This window comes from Plutella xylostella, chromosome 13, assembly GCF_932276165.1.
Source record: "Plutella xylostella chromosome 13, ilPluXylo3.1, whole genome shotgun sequence".
Lineage (NCBI taxonomy): Eukaryota > Metazoa > Arthropoda > Insecta > Lepidoptera > Plutellidae > Plutella > Plutella xylostella.
Window position 1 is genome coordinate 10,657,327 of NC_063993.1, and position 19,381 is coordinate 10,676,707.

The 19,381-nt window shown below is 40.3% G+C and overlaps 1 protein-coding gene across 6 annotated transcripts in view; it reads right to left on the reverse strand.

Annotated features, from left to right (window-relative positions):
• The window catches only part of LOC105385660 (teneurin-m), a 392,514-nt gene that overhangs the window by 101,346 nt on the left and 271,787 nt on the right, over positions 1 to 19,381 (reverse strand). For all 6 annotated transcript variants that reach the window (XM_048625228.1, XM_038111852.2, XM_048625225.1 and 3 more), the window contains one exon: positions 18,323 to 18,511. In XM_048625228.1, the coding sequence (XP_048481185.1) occupies positions 18,323 to 18,511 (189 nt within the window). The remainder of the gene's footprint in view (positions 1 to 18,322; positions 18,512 to 19,381) is intronic.

The window sequence follows — 19,381 nt, forward strand, 5'->3', positions numbered from 1 at the left end:
CGCGGCTCCCGCGTGGTGGCGACACACTGTCTGACAGTCTGACCTCTTCATGCGACGGCATCAAGTCACTGGAGCCGGCTTTGAAGGCACCTATTTAAAATATGGTTCGAAATTAAATTAATTAATTGTAAGTCTTTCGTTTTTTTGTTGTTTATTTAATGTTATTGTGCGTCACTACTAAAGAGGCCTCCACTGAAACACCAGCGCAGTGTCCTTGGCTGTGGCCAAGGGCGCTGCAATAGCTGAGTGGACGCCTTTTTGGCGGACAGAAAATTTATCCGTAAGTTCTGTATTATTGTGTATATAATTAAGTATGATTGCTGTCATTGTCAAATAAAGTTTTATCTTTCTTTCTTTCTTTCAAATTTGACTTTGTATCTTATCAGATTTCAAAGTACCTATGACACTTTTTTTTGCATTCAGATGGTTTTGCTAGAAATAGGGACGTTTAGTAAAATCTCCAAGGAATCAACTTCGATTGATGATGACCATTTTGTACATTACGAAAATTTGTCATAAAGTTTACCCATAAACTGATGATCCGAAGTATCAAGACTGTGGTGGTAAAAGTAAAAAAATACATGTAAAATAATTGTAGCAAGTAAACGAAGTTTAATTTCCCAGCTGAAGCAGAAAATGCTGTTGCTATTGTCAGTGTCACTCCACATTTAGTTGACAGCGGGCGTGAAACCTGCTGGCGACAGGTTTCGTTAAGTTGATACGTTTGTCGATGCAGTGAGGGGGACACGCAATCATGGCGCCGACTGTACATTTTTGACAAGAGGGGTTGTTCTTGATTTTTAAACTGCATGGGAGTTTGTTAAGTGTGACGCCATTGTTTTTGTGGGAAAATGGCTAAAGCAATAATTAATCGAATCAATATTGATAGACAACCACAACCAATTCATAAAAAAGGAAGTAATATTTCAACAGAGGAAATATCTGAAAGAATTTTCTACATAATTAAATTAATTTATTTTCTTTTGTAAGTTTTTTTTCACCATACTCTTTTTCGTAAACAAAGTCGCGAGATTAACTCAATTTCTGTAGCTTCGGGTATTCCTAAGGATGAGGGAAAAGCGAAGATGGGATTTTTTCCGTCGAGTTTTAATGGAATATTCGAGATTGAACTAAGACGGTACAAGACATTTATAAAGCTTTATTTATTATGTATACTATAAGTGTAAGTACCTACGTACCTAATATTACTTAGTGAAGTAAAAAACCGATATTTATAAATAATATTCCTACTAAGCTTTAAATTTTAACATTGAGGTCCAATTTCTTAACGTTATTTAGCTCACAAGTTATTTAGCAGATAAAACGAGTCCACACTATACTCTAACATAACAAAAATGTCGAAGTATCAGTGGTAAAAACATAGTTTACAGAATACTCAGACGACAGAGGCCCAACCTTCTTATCTCGGGGCCCGCAGGCGCAAACTGCGGGCTTCTATTTTGTTAACAACTTCTTGGGAACCCCTGAGTTACTAGATATAAGTGCACAATACATTTTGCGCCACAATACGGAGTATTGAGGGAATTTGAAAACATTTTTTTCTGTTTGCCGACTTTTTTTTACTGTTTTTGTAATATTTATACTTATGCTGAAAAATATATAATTAGTACATACATATCAGTAAGTAAAAATAAAAAATATCTAAGTAAACGAACCAACCTACCAAAAATATCAGCCTTAAAACATTCTTGGAGTGTTATCTCAAAGTGAAAATTAGTCAAGAAACTTTGTATCTTAAACGATATATAACCCCCGAGAAGGCTTTCAAAACTTTCAGGTCCCCTAAGTGAGAAAAAAGCACCCGACACTCTATAGCTCTATACATATACCTAGCGCCCTACACATGTAGGAAACTTCCAAAATTAATGATGCTTTCAAAACAAGGGATATTAGGCCGTAATTCGAGGTGATAGAGAGTATGAAAGAAGAACAAGATGGATTGAAACACGGGGTACAACTCGGCGGGGGCTGAAAATTTCTTACGCGAAATTGCCACTTTCCTATATCTCTCACAGGTTTTGGTGCAGTGTCCGCCACAGTGTAGTGACAACATAGTGTTGACTATAAAAGCCTCTAAATTATACTTCTAAGTACCCACAGAATGTTTCCACAAAAGTGGTGCACTATATCTATAAGCAATTAGGACGTGATTCAACTCAAAATAACGGCATATTGTTAACAACATTTTGTTATACACAATAATAAAATTTATTAGATAATCCATGATAAACTTTCTTATTTTTTAGCTTCTTTCTCTTATTTTAACATGTTTTACTTATAATTTCGCATTCACATCCAAGTTTTGAAAACTGCAGGGTGTATTTTCTTCACTGAACGATGTTGACACTGTAGGAAGCTATTTGTCGAGAGTTCTTTTGTAGGTAATCATTGTTTATTATGACTGCAGCAGGGGGGCTCCAGTAGTGCAATAAAATGCTGATGATGATTATATCTGGACATGAAAAATATACGAGAGAAGGTTTACCTATTGAATACTATAATGAATACTAATCAATGGCATACTCATATATTTCATCCGAAACTTAGGTATGTTAAATCTATGTATAAGTAAATCAAAACTTTTACATAATAGTTCAGCTTCATATTAAGTTGTTTAAAACTATACTGTTTGAGGATTGTTTTAAACAAGAAACCGTTGACAAATTTGATTTGAAAAGATGAATGCTTCTCGTCCATCCCGTGAATATTGAATAGGGCTCTAAAATCTTGCCACAAACACATTAATCTCCAAAACAAATTAAATACACCACCTTTCGACGACTTTCTTTTACGAGCTCACGAATTTATGCTCCCCAAAAAACCGTTGGGTGAATATAGCAGTGATACAAAGCACGAGGTGTACAGTTTGTACACTATTGAGAAGTTAAGTTGCTTGATAGTTTGAAGTTATAGTTCAGTTGAGTTGGCTTGAGAGTAGAAAGATCGAGATTCACAGATATGGCCGTTTATTCACGTAAACACAAGTTATGTTATAGGTGGCGACTGCTCTCTATGGTAGCTGTTCGTACTCTAATTATAATAATATAAAATTATGGCTAAGTGTGTGTGTCGCAAGTCGCGGCAACGTAGGTTGCTAAGTCAGCAACATAAAAATGTGCGATATTGAATCGTACATATTGGCAACCCCAAAAGATGAGAAAAATATCTAAGTTAAAAATAAAAGTTAAAGTATAGTGAGCAGTGCCATTACAAAGCAAAGAATTCGTAAGTATAAAAATTATAAGTAAGTAAGTTATTAAATTTAAAGTAAGTCATCAAAATCGAAGACGACGTTATCATAGGCGGCCGGGTGCCGCGGCTCGGGTTGCTTGCAGGCGGCGGCGGCGGCGGCGCGCGGGGGCACGCGGCGGGGGCGCGGGCGCGGGGGCGCCGGCTGGAGTTCCAGGTCTCCCTGGTTGTAGTCCGCTGCATTGTTTCTTGTCATCTCTGGCACGGTTCTTTTGCAACGGATGGGACAACGTTTGTTTATTGTCCATATGATAATGATAGTTATCAGTGTACCCATCATGGTGTATATTATCACATTTTGATGTAAGTCGTGGCTTGATACTGAAGCTGGGAGTGAAGTCTCATGTATCTTTTGAGAAGCCAATCGCTTGTCGATTTCTTCCACACCCGGGTCTGCATTCAGCAGCTCTGCAGTTAGCGACTTCTTGTCGTGTCGAAAGTTGACAATCTTGTTAATAGATTTGTTGAATGTAGGCAGTCGGTCGAAGCTCAATCCCATATTCATTTTAGTATTGTAGATGTTATGCGAATATATGGTTAATTCCTTTGATTGTAGCACACAGTCTTGGGCTAGTGATACTATTGCTGGTGTAGTGATGACGTGTGTAGTGACGTCATTGTTACATATTATTCGTAGAGTGCAGATATCGCAGCACACCGTGAGCCAGCTGTTCGGTGCGTGTAGCTCTGTCCAAGCATCTTTGCATGACGTGTTGGCGGTGACGCACGGCGATGACGATGGCTGTTGCTGCGCCAGCAGTTTTGCTTCGCACGGAGAGTTGTTATCGCTGAGAGTTAATACTGGTAAGTTTTTGTCACATGTGTATGTTCCTTGTTTCAGTTGAGTGCATTTTTGCATATCTTCTGATGATAAACTTATGAATTTATTTCTCTTTAAATCCACAGCGATGTAGTTTGAGCTAAGTTGCACCATTCCCGTTCCATTTTCCGTTCTTATCGGTATAGGTATAATTCTGTGTAATATGAAGTCTTCGTCAGTTATCAATGGAATGTGTATCTCGAACAGAAAGTAGTTGTTTGTTATTCGTGCTTTCACGTAGAGTAGTTGATATAAATCTTTGATATCATCGTTGATGTTCTCCAGCGGTAGTGATAGAGATTTTGGCAGGCGTCCAGATATTTTGTGCAGTTGATTAATTAGTTCAGTTGGAGAGAGGAGCTCTGCGTTCATATGTCCTTTGTAGATGCTCGTGACGGAATCAAATAGTAATTCCTGTACTCTTCGTAGGCTGTTCATGAGTAGGAAAGCCGCTAGAGATGCTGAGTTGAAGTAGTTCGAGGCCATCACTTCTTCTAATTGAGTTTCAATCTTAGCAATGTTCTCGTCAGTTTGTTTCATATAGTCGTCTATTATGGAAAACTGCTTTTGTATGTTCTTTTCGCTTTTCTTCAGGATAGCGTTTTCTAGTTCTACGATAGATGTTTGGTTCTTGATGAGTTGTAAGAGATAGTTTTGGTTATTTTGGATAGTTTCGATATCTTCTTGATATTTGTCCGCGAACCTTTGGTCAAGGACACCGAACAGGCTATTCGCTACGTAGCCGACTCCATTTATCAGGCCACGTTTTTTCCTTTTCATGAGGTGATAGTTAGGTGAGAGGAGGATGCTGTTATAATGATCCAATAGTTCCATCTCGTTTTGAAGTTGAGTAAGTGTCGTTGTGCAGTACCTCGGGTCAGTTTTCTCGCATAGATCATTTAGTCGGGTAAAGTAAGTTTTAATTCTTCCCATTCCATCCCAGTAGTTACTTAAGTTGCAATACATTAGTAAAATCCACTCATCATGTATCATCTGGACATTACCAACTGTGTCGTAATAAACAGGGCGGTCGGATTCAAAGCTTGTAATCTGAGCGCTTGTTATTGTTTCTTCGCCGTAGGTACCGGAACATAATGTTAATAGAGTGCATAAATACACGAACGCCTTTCCGATCTTTGAGCTTGATGTTTTTGTTTTAGTTTTTGAGTTTTCAGGAGGTATTTGTTGTCCTTGACCTTGATCATTCTTTTCAGTTTTGTTTTCAGATTCAGCGGATGATGTTTCAATCGGAAGCGGGGATAATTTTGTTACCGGCCGCTTCATGATCCCATTTTTTGTTTTCAGAGTAGTTACGCGTACACGGCCGTCAGTGCCAGGATGTGTTCTCAGCACTCGGCCTAGTGCCCATCTTGCAGGAGGTAAGTTATCTTCTTTGATAAGCACAATCTCTCCTTCTTTGATGTTAGTGGTTGGTTTATTCCATTTACAACGTGTTTGTAAAAGATGTAGGTAGTCAGTTGACCAGTTTTTCCAAAATTGTTGAGCCATGTGTTCAGTTAGTTGCCATCTGCGTTGTAAGTTCATGTTTCTATCGTCACTGTAGTCTGATAGTGGTAGTGACAGTGTCGGACTTCCAGTTAGAAAATGTCCCGGTGTTAGGTAGTTGTAGAACTCCTCAGGGTCTTCAGTTAAGGGGCAGAGTGGCCTTGAGTTTAGGCAGGCTTCGATCTGAGTTAATAATGTTAGGAATTCTTCATAAGTTAGTTTTTGGTCTCCTAGGACTCTCCGCAGGTGGTACTTTGCAGATTTCACAGCTGCCTCCCACACACCGCCAGCTGTTGGCCAGGCTGGTGCGTTAAAGTGCCATTCCACTTCCATTTTTCCAATTTCAGTGAAAAATTCTGGAGCTAGTTCTTTCTTGAATTCATTGAACTCTGTTCTCAGTCTTTTTGATGCTCCGATAAAGTTAGTTCCACAGTCGGAATAGCAATGCTTTGGCGTCCCTCTTCTGTGGCAGAATCTTTGGAATGAAGCAAGGAAAGCTTCAGTTGTAAGGTCGGAGACCAGTTCCATGTGCACGGCCTTTGTTGCCATGCACACAAAGATAACGATGTATCCTTTTGAAGTCTTCACGCCCCTCCCCTTGTTCAGTTTGACGTCGACATGACCTGTGAAGTCCATGCCCGTGTGAGTGAAGGGTCGAGACGGGGAGGTTCTTTGTTGAGGCAGGTCAGCCATGAGTTGAACGTTCTCAGTTGGTTTGAATCGGTGGCATCGTACACAATGACGTAGTTGGGCCTTGACAGTTCTGTTTCCGCTGATTATCCAGAATTTCTGTCGAATATGTGCTAGAGTTAGTCGAGCTCCTCCATGAAGTGTTCTAGCATGAGCTTGATCGATGACGAGTTGAGTTAGTCTTCCCTTTTTTGGAAGTATTGCTGGATTTTTCATCTCAGGGGATAGGCTGGATTTGTTGAGTCTTCCACCAACCCGAATGATTCCCTTTTCATCCAAGTATGGATTCAGCTTGTAGATGGAGCTCTTGCTTGTGATCGGTTCTTTCTTACTTAGTTGTTTGTATTCAGTTTCAAAAGCCACGCGCTGTTCGCATTTAATTATTATTTCCATTGCAGCGATAAGCTCGGCCGCAGTTAGGTATGAGGCGCCCGCTCGCGGCTGCTTATTAAGTGCGTTCGCACTAAAGCGGGCGACCCACGCGGTGACTCGAGTTACGTGCGCCAATGAACTGTTATTATTTAATAGCTCATTAGTGAAGTTATTATTTAGTTCTGATTTTGGAGATGTCTTGAGTTCAGTTGTGTTTACTTGTCCCATTTCTGTGGTGTACAAGCAATTTAATGTCTTTTGGACATTAGATTCATCAGTGTTACGCAGGAACTGAGGTCCGTCCCACCAGAGGTCATGGTTTTTGAGTTTGCTTGGGTACAGTCCTCGTGACGCGCAGTCGGCTGGATTGTCATCTGACTTTATGTAGTTCCATTTTTCAGCAGGTATGATGGCCTTGATTTTTGTAGTTCGGTTAGCTATGTAGGGTTCCCAGCGAGATGCGTCGGCTTGTATCCATGCCAACACGATCTGCGAGTCGCACCACGCCTGGACGGTGACGTTTCTGTTAGTCAGCGATTCCATAGTTTTTTCGATAAGTTGAGATAGCAGTAGTGCGCCGTTTAGCTCTAGCCTCGGCAGCGTGGTTTTTTGCTTGAGAGGCGATACTCTTGTTTTCGCTGCGAGTAGGGTGATAATCGCTTGGCCGTTTTCATCTTGAACTCGACTGTACACGACACAAGCGAATGCCTTTTCGCTTGCGTCGCAGAAACCCAGTAGGTCAATGTCTCCTGTTCCGCCGATCCATCTGTTTAGTTTGAAGTTTTTGACTTCAGGAAGTTCGTTTTTTAGTTTTCTCCATTCTTTTTGGATTTCAGTAGGTAATTTATCATTCCAGTTTAGTTTATCCACCCACACTCGTTGAAATAACAGTTTTGCAGTTACAGTGATCGGTGCTAGCCATCCGAGCGGGTCATAGAGTTGCGATATTTCTGAGAGTAGGTAGCGTTTTGTTATGTCATCTTTATTTTCTTGTAAGTTCCAGTTGAATAAGAATGTATCGGCGCTTGAGTTCCAGCCTAGTCCGAGAGTTTTTGTTGATTCTTCAGTTTTGAAATCGAACATCGGTTTTGTTGATTTTTGGTTGTCGCTTAAGTTCTCGAGAAGAGCAGGATGGTTGCTGGTCCATTTGCGGAGGTTCATCCCGCCTCCCTTGAGGAGATTGATGAGGTCTTGCTGTAGTTTCAGCGCTTGCTCCAGTGAGTTGTGGCCGCTGACGAGGTCGTCAACGAAAAATTCGTTTTGTAGTATCTCTGCAGCTTCCGGAAATTTGTGCTGATCGTCGGATGCTAGTTGCCTCAGGGTTCTCAGTGCAAGCCATGCAGCACTCTTCTGACCATAACTCACGGTACACATCTGAAACTCCTGAAGTTTTTCATTGGGCGAGTTTCGCCATATGATTTTCTGCAGACTCTGCTGATCTTCAGCTATTCCAATACAGCGATACATTTTTTCGATATCTGCTGTAAAAGCATATTTGTAAGTTCGCCATCTTAAGATCAGTGCTTGAATGTCTTTTTGTAGGTTAGGGCCTTTTTCTTGTAGGCAGTTTAGGCTATAGCCACTCGAAGTTTTCTGAGAAGCGTTGAACACCACCCTTAGTTTAGTGGTAGTTGAGTGTTCTTTCAGGACGCCGTGATGCGGAAGATAGCATTGCATTCTATCGGGAGTGTAATTTGATGACGTCATATGGCCCAGTTCGATGTATTCCTTGATAAACTCTCTGTACATCATGGCGAGTTTTTTGTTTCTTTCTAACTTCTTTTCCAGTTGTAGAAATTGAGAAGTAGCTATTGCTTTAGATTTTCCGAGCTTTTCTTCAGCATCGGGGATCAGAGGCATTTTCACGGTGTATTTTCCGCTTGATTCTCGTTGTACAGTTTGCTGATAGTAGATTTCACATTGGTCATCTTTCGGCAGGTCTTTGTTTTCATTTTGAATATTTTCAGTTTCCCAGAACTTGGTTATCTCTTCTAGGTCAACGAGTGTCACGTGACAGTTAAGAGTTTGTAGTTTTCCGCATAAGATCCATCCTAATTGCGTTTGTTGCGCAATAGGTGCAGTTAGTCCGCCCTTCAGCATGCCCTCCATCATGATGTCGGAGTACACGCCGGCGCCCAGCAGCAGGTCCACCGGGCGGGAGATGTTGTAGCGGGGGTCCGCCAGGCAGAGGTTCTCAATGTGCGGCCAGTTTTGTTTTTCAAATGTTGCGGTCGGTAAGTTATTAGTTAGTTTTCTCATGATAATTGCATCGATCTCAAAGGTATAGTCGGAGTGAATTGATTTGCATGATAATTGGAGGCTTCCTTTACAGTCCTCAGCAGCTGTTGACCCTACTCCGGATACAGTTGCGTGCAGTTTTTTTCTTTGTAGTTTGAGAAGTTGGGCAGCATTTTCAGTTATAAGATTCACTTGAGAACCTTGGTCTAGGAGACCTCGAAGTATGACGTAGTTTCCGTCAGCTGATTTAACTTTAAGTTGAATTGTAGTCAGCAGTACTTCTACTTCTTTGCTGGACAGGTGGTTGGCGCTCGAAGGTCGCGTGTGGTGCTGCTGGCCAGAAGTTCTTGGTTGTTGGTTAAAGTTTTTATTTTCATTTTTGTTTACCGGAGTAGACCTCACCCAGTTGGGATTGTGCAACAGTGTGTGATGGTTCATGTTACATTCCTTGCAAGTTTTAGTTGATTTGCACTCTGATTTTCCATGGCTAAATAGACAGTTTTTACAAACTTGCAGTTTTGCAACAATGTTGTTGCGCTGTGCTGTGTCCGCGCCGACAAACGTGGGGCATTGCATGAGCACGTGATTTTCGTCGCAGCATGGGCACTTTCCGTGAACCGTGAAATATGAGTTTGAGAATGTATTATGTTGCTCGTAGTTATGTTTTTTCGAAGGAAACGTTTTATTGAATGATTGTTTTGGACGAAAGTTGAAGTTATTTGATGATGATTTGCTCACGTTGCTTTCTTTCTTAGATTTTTTCTTAGTTTCGTATGCCATGAATTTTATTTCCAGGAAATGAAGAAGTTCTTCTAAGTTGGGCACCTGCCTGGGCTCGCGTATTTCCATTATGTACTCATCCAAAGTTTTGTCATCGAGTTTTTGATACATAAGGTGGGAGATAATTGGACCAGAGGCGACGGTATCGATGCCTATGTTGGCTAGTCCGTTTAAGCTTTCTTGTATGACGTCATGCATCCTTTTGAGATTGTATGCGTCCGGCTGTTGTATGACAGGTAAGTTCGTGATCGCGTTGAGATATGAAGTAAATTGAGAGCGTAGATTGTCGTAGCGCTGGAGCAGGAGTTCCCAGCATGACTCGTAGTTCTCGGCGCTGATAGTTAGGTGCTGGACGAGTCTTTCGGCCTCACCTCGCAGTTTAGTTTTCAAGTGTTGCATTTTTTGTGCTTTGTTGATCATGGGGTTGTTGTGAACTGTTTCTATGTATAGATCCTTGAATGACACCCACTGACTGTAGTTTCCAGAGAATTCAGGGATTTCCATACGGGGCGCCGTCTTCTCATAGTGTGTGGTGGTCCAGATTTTGCTGCTGATTCTTTTGCGAGTTTCGTCATATTTATCTTCGATATCAAAGAACATGTTTTCATATTCTCTGTCCTCACCTTTCAGTTGAGCTTGAATATCTAAGTGTAGCTTGTCGATGGGGGCCCATTTGGACTTCAGAGTAGAGAGTTGATCTTCCAAAACCCATTTTTCAGTAGAGGTCTCGAGATTGATTTTGGCCATCGCGCGATCCAAAGCTTGAAATTGGCAATGTTGTTTGGTGAGCAGGTCCTGGATGCTGGTATCCATCTCATCCGTTATTATGTCGGATAAATCGAAGTTCACAGTTCGGTTTACTTCCTCAATGCGCTGGAGTTGCTTCATCATGTCAGATCTTATTGTTTCAACAAGTAGTTTAGTTTTGTTAAACACGTCATCGGAGTAATAGTTGATAGTTTTGTCAGGAAACTCCTTTTCGATGATGACGTGGCGCTCGGCGAAGTTATTCCAGTAGTCTTCTAGAATCGGCAACCGCTTCTTTAGGTATGCGTGATTTTTTACAGATGGCTTGTCTTTTTTATAGTTAGAACAAAAAGTTTTAATTTTTTCGAAGCATTCCTCTTGAAGCTTCAGATTGGAGATAGTTGATTGAGACATGTCGATGTTGAAGTTGTAGTTGTAGTTAGATAGTAGGTAGTTACCTTAGTTAGTTGAAGTTTTCAAGTTCAAAGTTGTTATGACCCGAAGCTGTAGTTTACAGTCTTCTTACTTCTAATTTTTCACAGCAACGGCAGCCGCAGTTACGAATCCGTTGTAGTTCTCAGAAGTGGTCAGTTGAAGGTCCTCAGCGCAGTCTCCGCCCCGGCAATATGTGCGACTTCTCAATCTGACTGGGGAGGTCCGCTTGTGGAAGGCCAGCCAGACCGATCCGCTATCACCAGATAGGATAAACGCTAAGATACCTGATAAGTTATGCAGGACCACTTTTCTCCTCCACGGGTGTTTTCACTCACGAAGAAGTAATCGCCGGTCACTGGTTTCAGTTTCACTTTCGAAGGACCAAAAATAATGTACAGTTTGTACACTATTGAGAAGTTAAGTTGCTTGATAGTTTGAAGTTATAGTTCAGTTGAGTTGGCTTGAGAGTAGAAAGATCGAGATTCACAGATATGGCCGTTTATTCACGTAAACACAAGTTATGTTATAGGTGGCGACTGCTCTCTATGGTAGCTGTTCGTACTCTAATTATAATAATATAAAATTATGGCTAAGTGTGTGTGTCGCAAGTCGCGGCAACGTAGGTTGCTAAGTCAGCAACATAAAAATGTGCGATATTGAATCGTACACGAGGGTTACTCTATGCTGACGAAAAACGAACGAAAGAGAGCTGCCGTGCAATCAGCACGTTTAATACAACGAAATAGAGTTGTGTGGCTCGCGCAGCATCGTCGCTTCGAAACTTTACTTTTTTGTTATATAGAGTGACCCCCCTAGATCCTTCGCCCCGCGTCCTGATTGGTGGCTCCCCGGAGACGAGTAAAGCACAACTGGCTGCGCGGTGTTTCATCATACACCGTGTACGGCAATTTGTATGCTTTATTTTTTGGATCTTTTGAAATATTACGCACTATCTACGCCTACGCTTGTCTTGGGACTAGAAACGTCGTTTGGAGAAACATAATTGCTTATTTTTATTATTTTTATAGAGCTGTTATATGTACAACCAGCTATGAAGTATTTTTTATTCATCAGTAACACAATCAACATCTAGCCACATATTGTACCAATGTTCTTTACAGCACTATAACCCGTACAGCCGATAACCGTTCGCAGCCCTTTTAGCCAGAGATCCTTAAAAAAGAACGCAGACTATTCCAAGCACAATTGTTTCGAATAAAGACCGCTATGAGTCGACAAAAGCCCTGTTTATATCGTTAGCTTTCCGTTCCCGCCTCCGAGCCATAGTGCTGGCCGGTTATAGTCCTGGATTTAAAAAGCTAGATTGGTTGGATTGTCTATGGTTTACGAAAAGAGGTTTTAGCTCGGCGCCGCCGACGAACTCTATTGATTTGAATTTGGAATTGAATAGTCAAATCTTTGAAGTAGCTTTAATCAATATTTTACTTTGAAAACGAATACGAATGGTAAAAATCTTGAATAAAAGTAGGTAATAAGATCGCTTCGGTAATATTATTAATATTATTTTTACTTACTTTGGCATACGTATTTATAGCTTCCAAAGACGACGATGAGAATTCACATTTATAGTGCCAAACTCAATTATGCAAAACTAAGTTCCATTGGAAACAGCTCGAATCGTAAAAAGCAGCTAAAAGACAAACAACATAAAATAAACTCAACTCCCAAACAACTTCAAACAAACTTACAAATGCTTTAAAGCGAAAAGATTTTTGTATAAAATTCGTTTAAATGCAAGAAATATTCTGTTTACCTACATATTATCTAAGTACTTACGATTCAAACACTATTTATTTACATAAATAACATTATGTGTGCTTAGTCCCAATAAGTTGCTTGTGGTATAATAAAAGAAGACTACCTTACTTCTTTATTTTAGCTCTTACTACTAAAACATTTCTATTCAAATGTATTTTTTTGTGTACAATTGCATTTTTGTGTACATTTCTATACTAACCCCGGTTAGCACCCTCGCTGCGAAGTCTGTTGCTGACAACATGCGACTGGTCTGTGTGTCCAACACACGACTTATACAACTTTCCAACAAAATATTTAGAGGAAAAGTGGGAAATTCGAGGTTCAATACCCCATCGAGCGTTGTGAACCAGTTATGAACAACTCCTGTACGTAAATAATAATATAGTTTTGTAACTGTAGCTAAAATTAAAGTACTTAAAGGTTTTCTGGACAAATCGCTCTAAACACTAAGGCTGCCTAAAATTGAAGTTATACAACTTAAAAACTGTAATGTACCTCTAGATGTACATATTGTGTAACACATATCAATAAACCTATATTGTATTGTGTTGGAAAATAATATATATACAGGTAAGAATTCGATTCACGCATTGAGCAATAGCACCTTATCATTCGAACGACTTTTCGATCGACTCGCAGTATACACTACGAACTCGGCATCAATTTCACTTACATTCTCTTTGCCTTAACCCTTCGCCGGCGACGTAAAAATCAAGAAACAATTTACTGAGCTCACGCGATAAATCGGGGCGACAATTTCCGAAACATTATTTTTCTATCTCGAAAGATTTACAGGATGGCTCCTCTCAAAGAAAATCGCAGGTGCTATGGCATTATCGATCCCTGTTCCAGTACAATTTGCGCCTTGAGAGCGGGGGGTCACTCTATATGACGCAAAACTAAATTTCTGAACACTGCTGCGCAAGCCCCGACTCTATCTCGTTCTGTTAAACGTGCCGTTTGCACGACAGCTCTTGTTTCTCGGTTTTTGTGAGTATAGAGTAACCCTCCGGGTGCGGACAATTTTCGAACTTAAATGACAATCTTGGGCCGCGCCGCCTCCGAGGTGGCAGATTGAACATTCTCTATGGGGTCTTGCAGTAATGGGTTATTTTGTTTTGATAGGAAGAAAAATTGGCTTCGATATTAGAGTTTAACGCTACTTTTATCGCCTATGTTTTTTAAATATAGGGCGTTTATATTGTATGTGTATTTATAACTTGTAAAGTAGGTTAAGCACAATGCAAAGCAATCAATAATAAATTTCACATACAAACTCGCACAGAATGAAAACCCCTAATGGAGTTTTGATTTGTACTCCCTCAACTGTCATCAAAATCGAACCGCCTTTGTCATGTACTCTTACCGAGTGCCTCTTAACACCCAACAAATCAATTACAACAACTTATGCCGTATTTCCTCTTTTGAGGGGTTTTTAATCTCGATAATCCAACCTCCTCGGTCGGAAAACGCCGACTTTACGGATTATAGCGTGCCCATTTTCAGGGTTAAATCCGTCTAAGGAAAAGATTTACATAAAAAGAAACTTTCCGTCTTCGGAATTATGATTCAATTAGTATTACAGGATTGGACTCTCAAAGGAGTTTGGAGTTTTTCGGGTCCGGCGGAGGCCGATTGATATCCAGCCTTTGTGGCACAAAGCTGCTGCGAGATCTAAGGTTTCATATTACTTTGTTGTGGAGTTTGTCGCGGCTCCAGCACTGAACCCAGTTCATTACGCTAAACTGTATTTTTCTCGTGGATTTTCGTGTCCAATGTACCGTTAAAATCTTTACAGCGGGATATCCTTTGTGCGATAATTTTCTTCCTGTAAATGATATATTTCCTTTTGTTGCGAAAATGAATTTTTGTTGCGTGTTTTTTCGCGTCGATTATTTCGCCGTTGCAAAGCCGTCCATAAGTTTAGAGTGCGACTGTCAGTCGGCACTAATGCTGGATATTTGTAACACTCTGCCGGAAATCCCCTTTGCTCTGTGGATTAAGCGGCGAATTATACATTTTTACGTTCTTTTTTTCCGTCACAACTCCTGATTATTCGTGGCCCCGTGAGTTCAGATATTCGTCTTGAGGATTACGCCGTCGTTTTTGAGGATATTCGAGGGAAAAAGAGGAATTCCCCTGATGAATGAATACTGAGAACGAAATTTGGTAATTTTCGGTACAACGATTGCGACAAAGAACGGATTTGGAGTAAGATAGGATACTACTTGAAATAAAAATATGTTTAGTTACATCTTAATACCTATATATCGGTATGTACCTATATCATTTTCTATCACTTTACCATGCTATTCACAAAACCACACACACCCTCCTTTAATTAATACCGTAAACCGACTTTCATATTTCGAAATACCGATTCAAGTCGAGCGTCATGATACCCATTAAACGCATGTCACATTAATTTAAACAAAACCATACCATAACTTTTATTAACGAACTGCTACCATACTCGTTAAGAACATCCGGTATTCAAAATTTAATTTGTCTATCCCTTTTCCTCTTACACGACTGGAACGAGGTGAATAGAGATGGGTGATGTGAATTGACTAATGTGAAAGAACATGCGTTCGTCACTTAGCGAGTACAGACACAATGAAAATTTGGAACGAGAAAATCCCAAATCACACATTTTCAGAGAGCGTCAGAAGGCAAATAACCAATTATTCGTGATGTAAAGCTTCCCAAGGAAATAAAACGTAAACGTAAAACTATTATCACTAACATTTCCATACCACTCCGCCCCAAACGACCTAATAACACTAACAGTTGAAGAGTTGCGTTGCCGACCGTCCCCGGCCGTCTAGAGTGGCAATTAGACGCAACGCGACCAAAATATCGCGTCATAAAAACGTCGCTTTAGTGCGTATCAAATTGTTTTACATAGTCAGCCCGCGGCCTTTTACAGCTTGTCGCACGTTTACTGCGGCCGCGCGATGCTATCTGCAGCATAGTGTTCTAAATTTGAAAATTCTAACCTTTTTTCTTTTGTCAGGAATTTCTTTTTAATTGCATTCTTAGTGGCCAGCTTTGGGCGTTGCTTCCTTCTTTTAAAGTTTTTTTATTTTCATTCAAACGAGTTCGAGTAATAGAGGCTTCCTTTAATCGTGATTTTGGTTAATTAATACCGCCGTGCTGTCTAATTACGTAGCTATTAGAAGATTATTAATTATCCGCAATATTCCTGGTAGCCGAACAAGTATTCGGTAATTTCCACTCACATCCGCGGTTGTAAGTAAAACCAGTTCACTTAACTGAATTAAATTATAGTACATACAAAGGCTTCCAGCCCGGAGTCAAATTAAAGATTAAAACCTCCAAATTATCCCGAAATGAGGTACTCGTAAACCCTAAAACATCGAACAAGCCGCGCGCCTCAAAACAAAGGGTTGGGTCAAAAATACCGCGTGGGGCAAATGTCGCACTAAACGACAAATAAAGGCAATAGTTTAAATTGGGCCCAAAAACTAAAACAACGCGCCCAAAATTTGGGAACAACAGAAGTTTTGGCGGGACAACGAAAAACTGAAAACTAAACGGATCGGAATTGTTTGTTTAGTAACTAAATTTTGTACTAACAAACGAAATTAAATAGACCCCGATTAAAGGACACTATCGGCCGGCCGTGGGATCACTCTTTAAAATGTCATCTATATTTTTTTTGTGTTGAATGGAAATATTATTTAAAAATGTCAGATTAATTTTTGCCTCTTTATCATACTTTGTTTGGCCAACGTTAAAAATGACGCACTGCGAACAGATTAATGGCAGCAATTTTTTACTCTGTGGCAACTGTTAATTATAAGTTGACTGAATAAGTTTCTATTTTCAAAAAGTATCAATGGCTTCAATTCGCCTCAGAGTGCCAGTTTCAAATCGGGAGAAGTGATTTTTTATTGGTACGTTGGTATGAAAATTGGACAGGAATTCCGGCGGGTTGGTTTTAATTTTCTCGCCGTTAGGTTGGTATAAGTGATACGGATCGCCTATGAGCATTGATTGTAATTAAATTGGAATGCTATCCTCTTTGGTAGCGCGGCTATTGGCGGAATGGTGGCGAAATTCCACAGGATTTGCGTGAAAAGTTGCGGCTATCTGGCGATGCAATGAGAATTCAGTGGTGTTCCCAGTCGTACATAAAAATAACACATAATGTGTTGTTGTTTAAGTTATTTTGATTACTTACTTACTTACTCTGCTGGCTCAGCGACTCGAAGTGGATATCGGCCTCCGACATTAAAGTGCGCCAATCTTCTCTATTCTGTGCCAATTCTGACCAGTGTGATTTTGATTACATATGTATGTACATGAATCAAAGTATTAACTTTTTATATCATAAAAAGGTAACTAATTACCATGAACCGAAAAAGAACCACACAGCACGACAAATCTAAACGCGTTTTCCTACAACATTCAGAAAGTCTCGGTCAAAAACGTAGATTTTCGTTAACCCTGCGGTGCTCGTGATAAAACCTGCAGTAGCGCAGAGCGTAATGCGATTTCTGAGCAATCACACGCTTCATTTTGCATTCCCTCGGGACAGTTACACCGCGCGTACCCGGGGGGTCACTCTATATCACGCAAAACTAAGTTTCAAAGCGGTGCTGCGCGGGGTACAGCTCTATCTCGTTGTATTAAACGTTCGTAAAGCTTTTGTTAGTTAGCGTAGCTTTTTTTCGTCATTATAGAGTGACCCTCCCGGTATCAGTTTAATGTGTACACTGACTTTTTGCTGCACTGCAGGGTTAGCCTACGAGCTGCCGTCGTCTGGTTCTCTTTGCAACGTTTGTTTAATAAGTTGATACGTTTTGTGGATTTCGTAGGACGAAAATGAAAATCGGCAATAGTTAGCGTATTTGCGTAGTTTTTATTTACTGTTATGGCTGTAAAAGTTAAAAAATGCGGCTGAAACTGTAATTTTCTGTGTGGAAGGTAACACTTAAGGTTCCAACAAAAGGGCCAGAAGAATACAAAGTCAATGACGGTCAACGAAAACTCCTTGAAATTTCAGTCATTCTGAATCACAAATACAACATGATAACATTTTTATTTACAGAAACGTCATGAATATAGTAAAATATAATACCAGTTAGAGATCTTCAGTAAGTTTTCCTGTTCCGCAGTACATGTCTATTCCATTACGGTTAAGAGGTACTTACCAACTTATTACTTATGCATTTTAGATTTTAGCCCCGAGCAGATCGATGTGGCCGCCCTTAATACCCAAATGGAAACAATAAATTTAGTCAATCTATTTATTTCGCCGCCTTTCGAGCGACTTTGACGGATTTAAGCCTTGAGTCTTTAGCTAGCTTGGGTGAGATTAGATGGCATCGATTTGGTAAGCGTAATTATTATAATTTTACTTTAAGGCTTGTATTTTTTTAAACCACAGGGAAAATTTACTATGCCTAATGAAACTTACGTACCAATGGAAGGGTTATAATTGACATGAAGCACCACAGACATCAGGTCAATACAACACACTAACTAAACCATCAGCAATATGTACAATTTAAAAGTAGTTGCGGTGACAAAATCAAGAGCTAGATTACTGTTTAGCCTTGGTCAGTCAGATTAGCGTTAGTCATTGAATATGGTGGGTACACCCGAGTCCGTATTGTTCTATAGCGTTAGTCACCGTGTAAACAAAACCAAACTCACCGTTATGCACGAGAAGAGTGGAATCCCTCGCCAACGGCAGCTCCGAGTCCGTGAGCGTGGCGTCGGACGCGTTGTCGGACGCCGACGCGGACGTGGGGGTGGTGGGGGCGGGGGAGGACCGGCCGCTGCGCGCGCGCCCGCTCGACCCGCTGCCGCTGCCCGAGCCGTACGGGTGCAGGCGGCCCAGGCCTAAGGAAAATAAGACGTGGAAATTAGGACGTGATGCGCGGAAAATGTGACGTGTTTTGGGCGGTGAGCAGAAAAGGTGACGTGTGATTGGAAATTTTTACGTGTTTTGTGTGCGCGTTAAATTAGAAATTGGTTTGATTCAATATCGACACAAAATATTGTTATTTTAAAGTTTATAAGCAGTAGCTATAGCTTTATATTGCTATGTTGTGTATACCTTTCTAATTCAACTCAATTTCTACATTATGTTTTATATATACGGTTATGTCCCCTGTAAAATAAGATCTCGTAAACCTCAAAAGCCACTGGCCGTTTGAATGTACAGCAATAAAACAAAATTAGTATCAAGACAGCGCAATCACCAACCCTCCTACAAAACTACTTTCCCTTGCACTTTAGAAACCAAAAAGAATGGCAGTCATTCCCAAACTTTTTGCTCCCTCCAACATAAAACTCGCCCCCTGTCTCAGTCCGTATGAAGAAACTTTTCTTCGGTTCAATTTAAAGATTTTATTAGGCTACTTTTTTAGTGATGAAAATAAACCTAAGGATAATTTGTTTCGTGTAATCTGAGGCACGAGATTCATAAGATGTTATTTCACGAAGCAGTCTGTGAATAAATAAATTGCTATTTATATTTTCTGCTGCGTAAGCCGTTAAGGTGCGAGATAAAATTATTGCTGTTACTAAAAAAGTATTAGCACATAAATAATTTAATCAAAGCTTTTTAGGGTTTACTCTAAAACCTAACATCAAAACCAGTAACGTAATCTTACATAAAGCGGATCGGCGGCCTTTCAAGAAAATTCTTTAATCTAAAACTCCGGCTTTTATCGTATAAAATCGTTAAGGGCACTGTATCAAGACGAA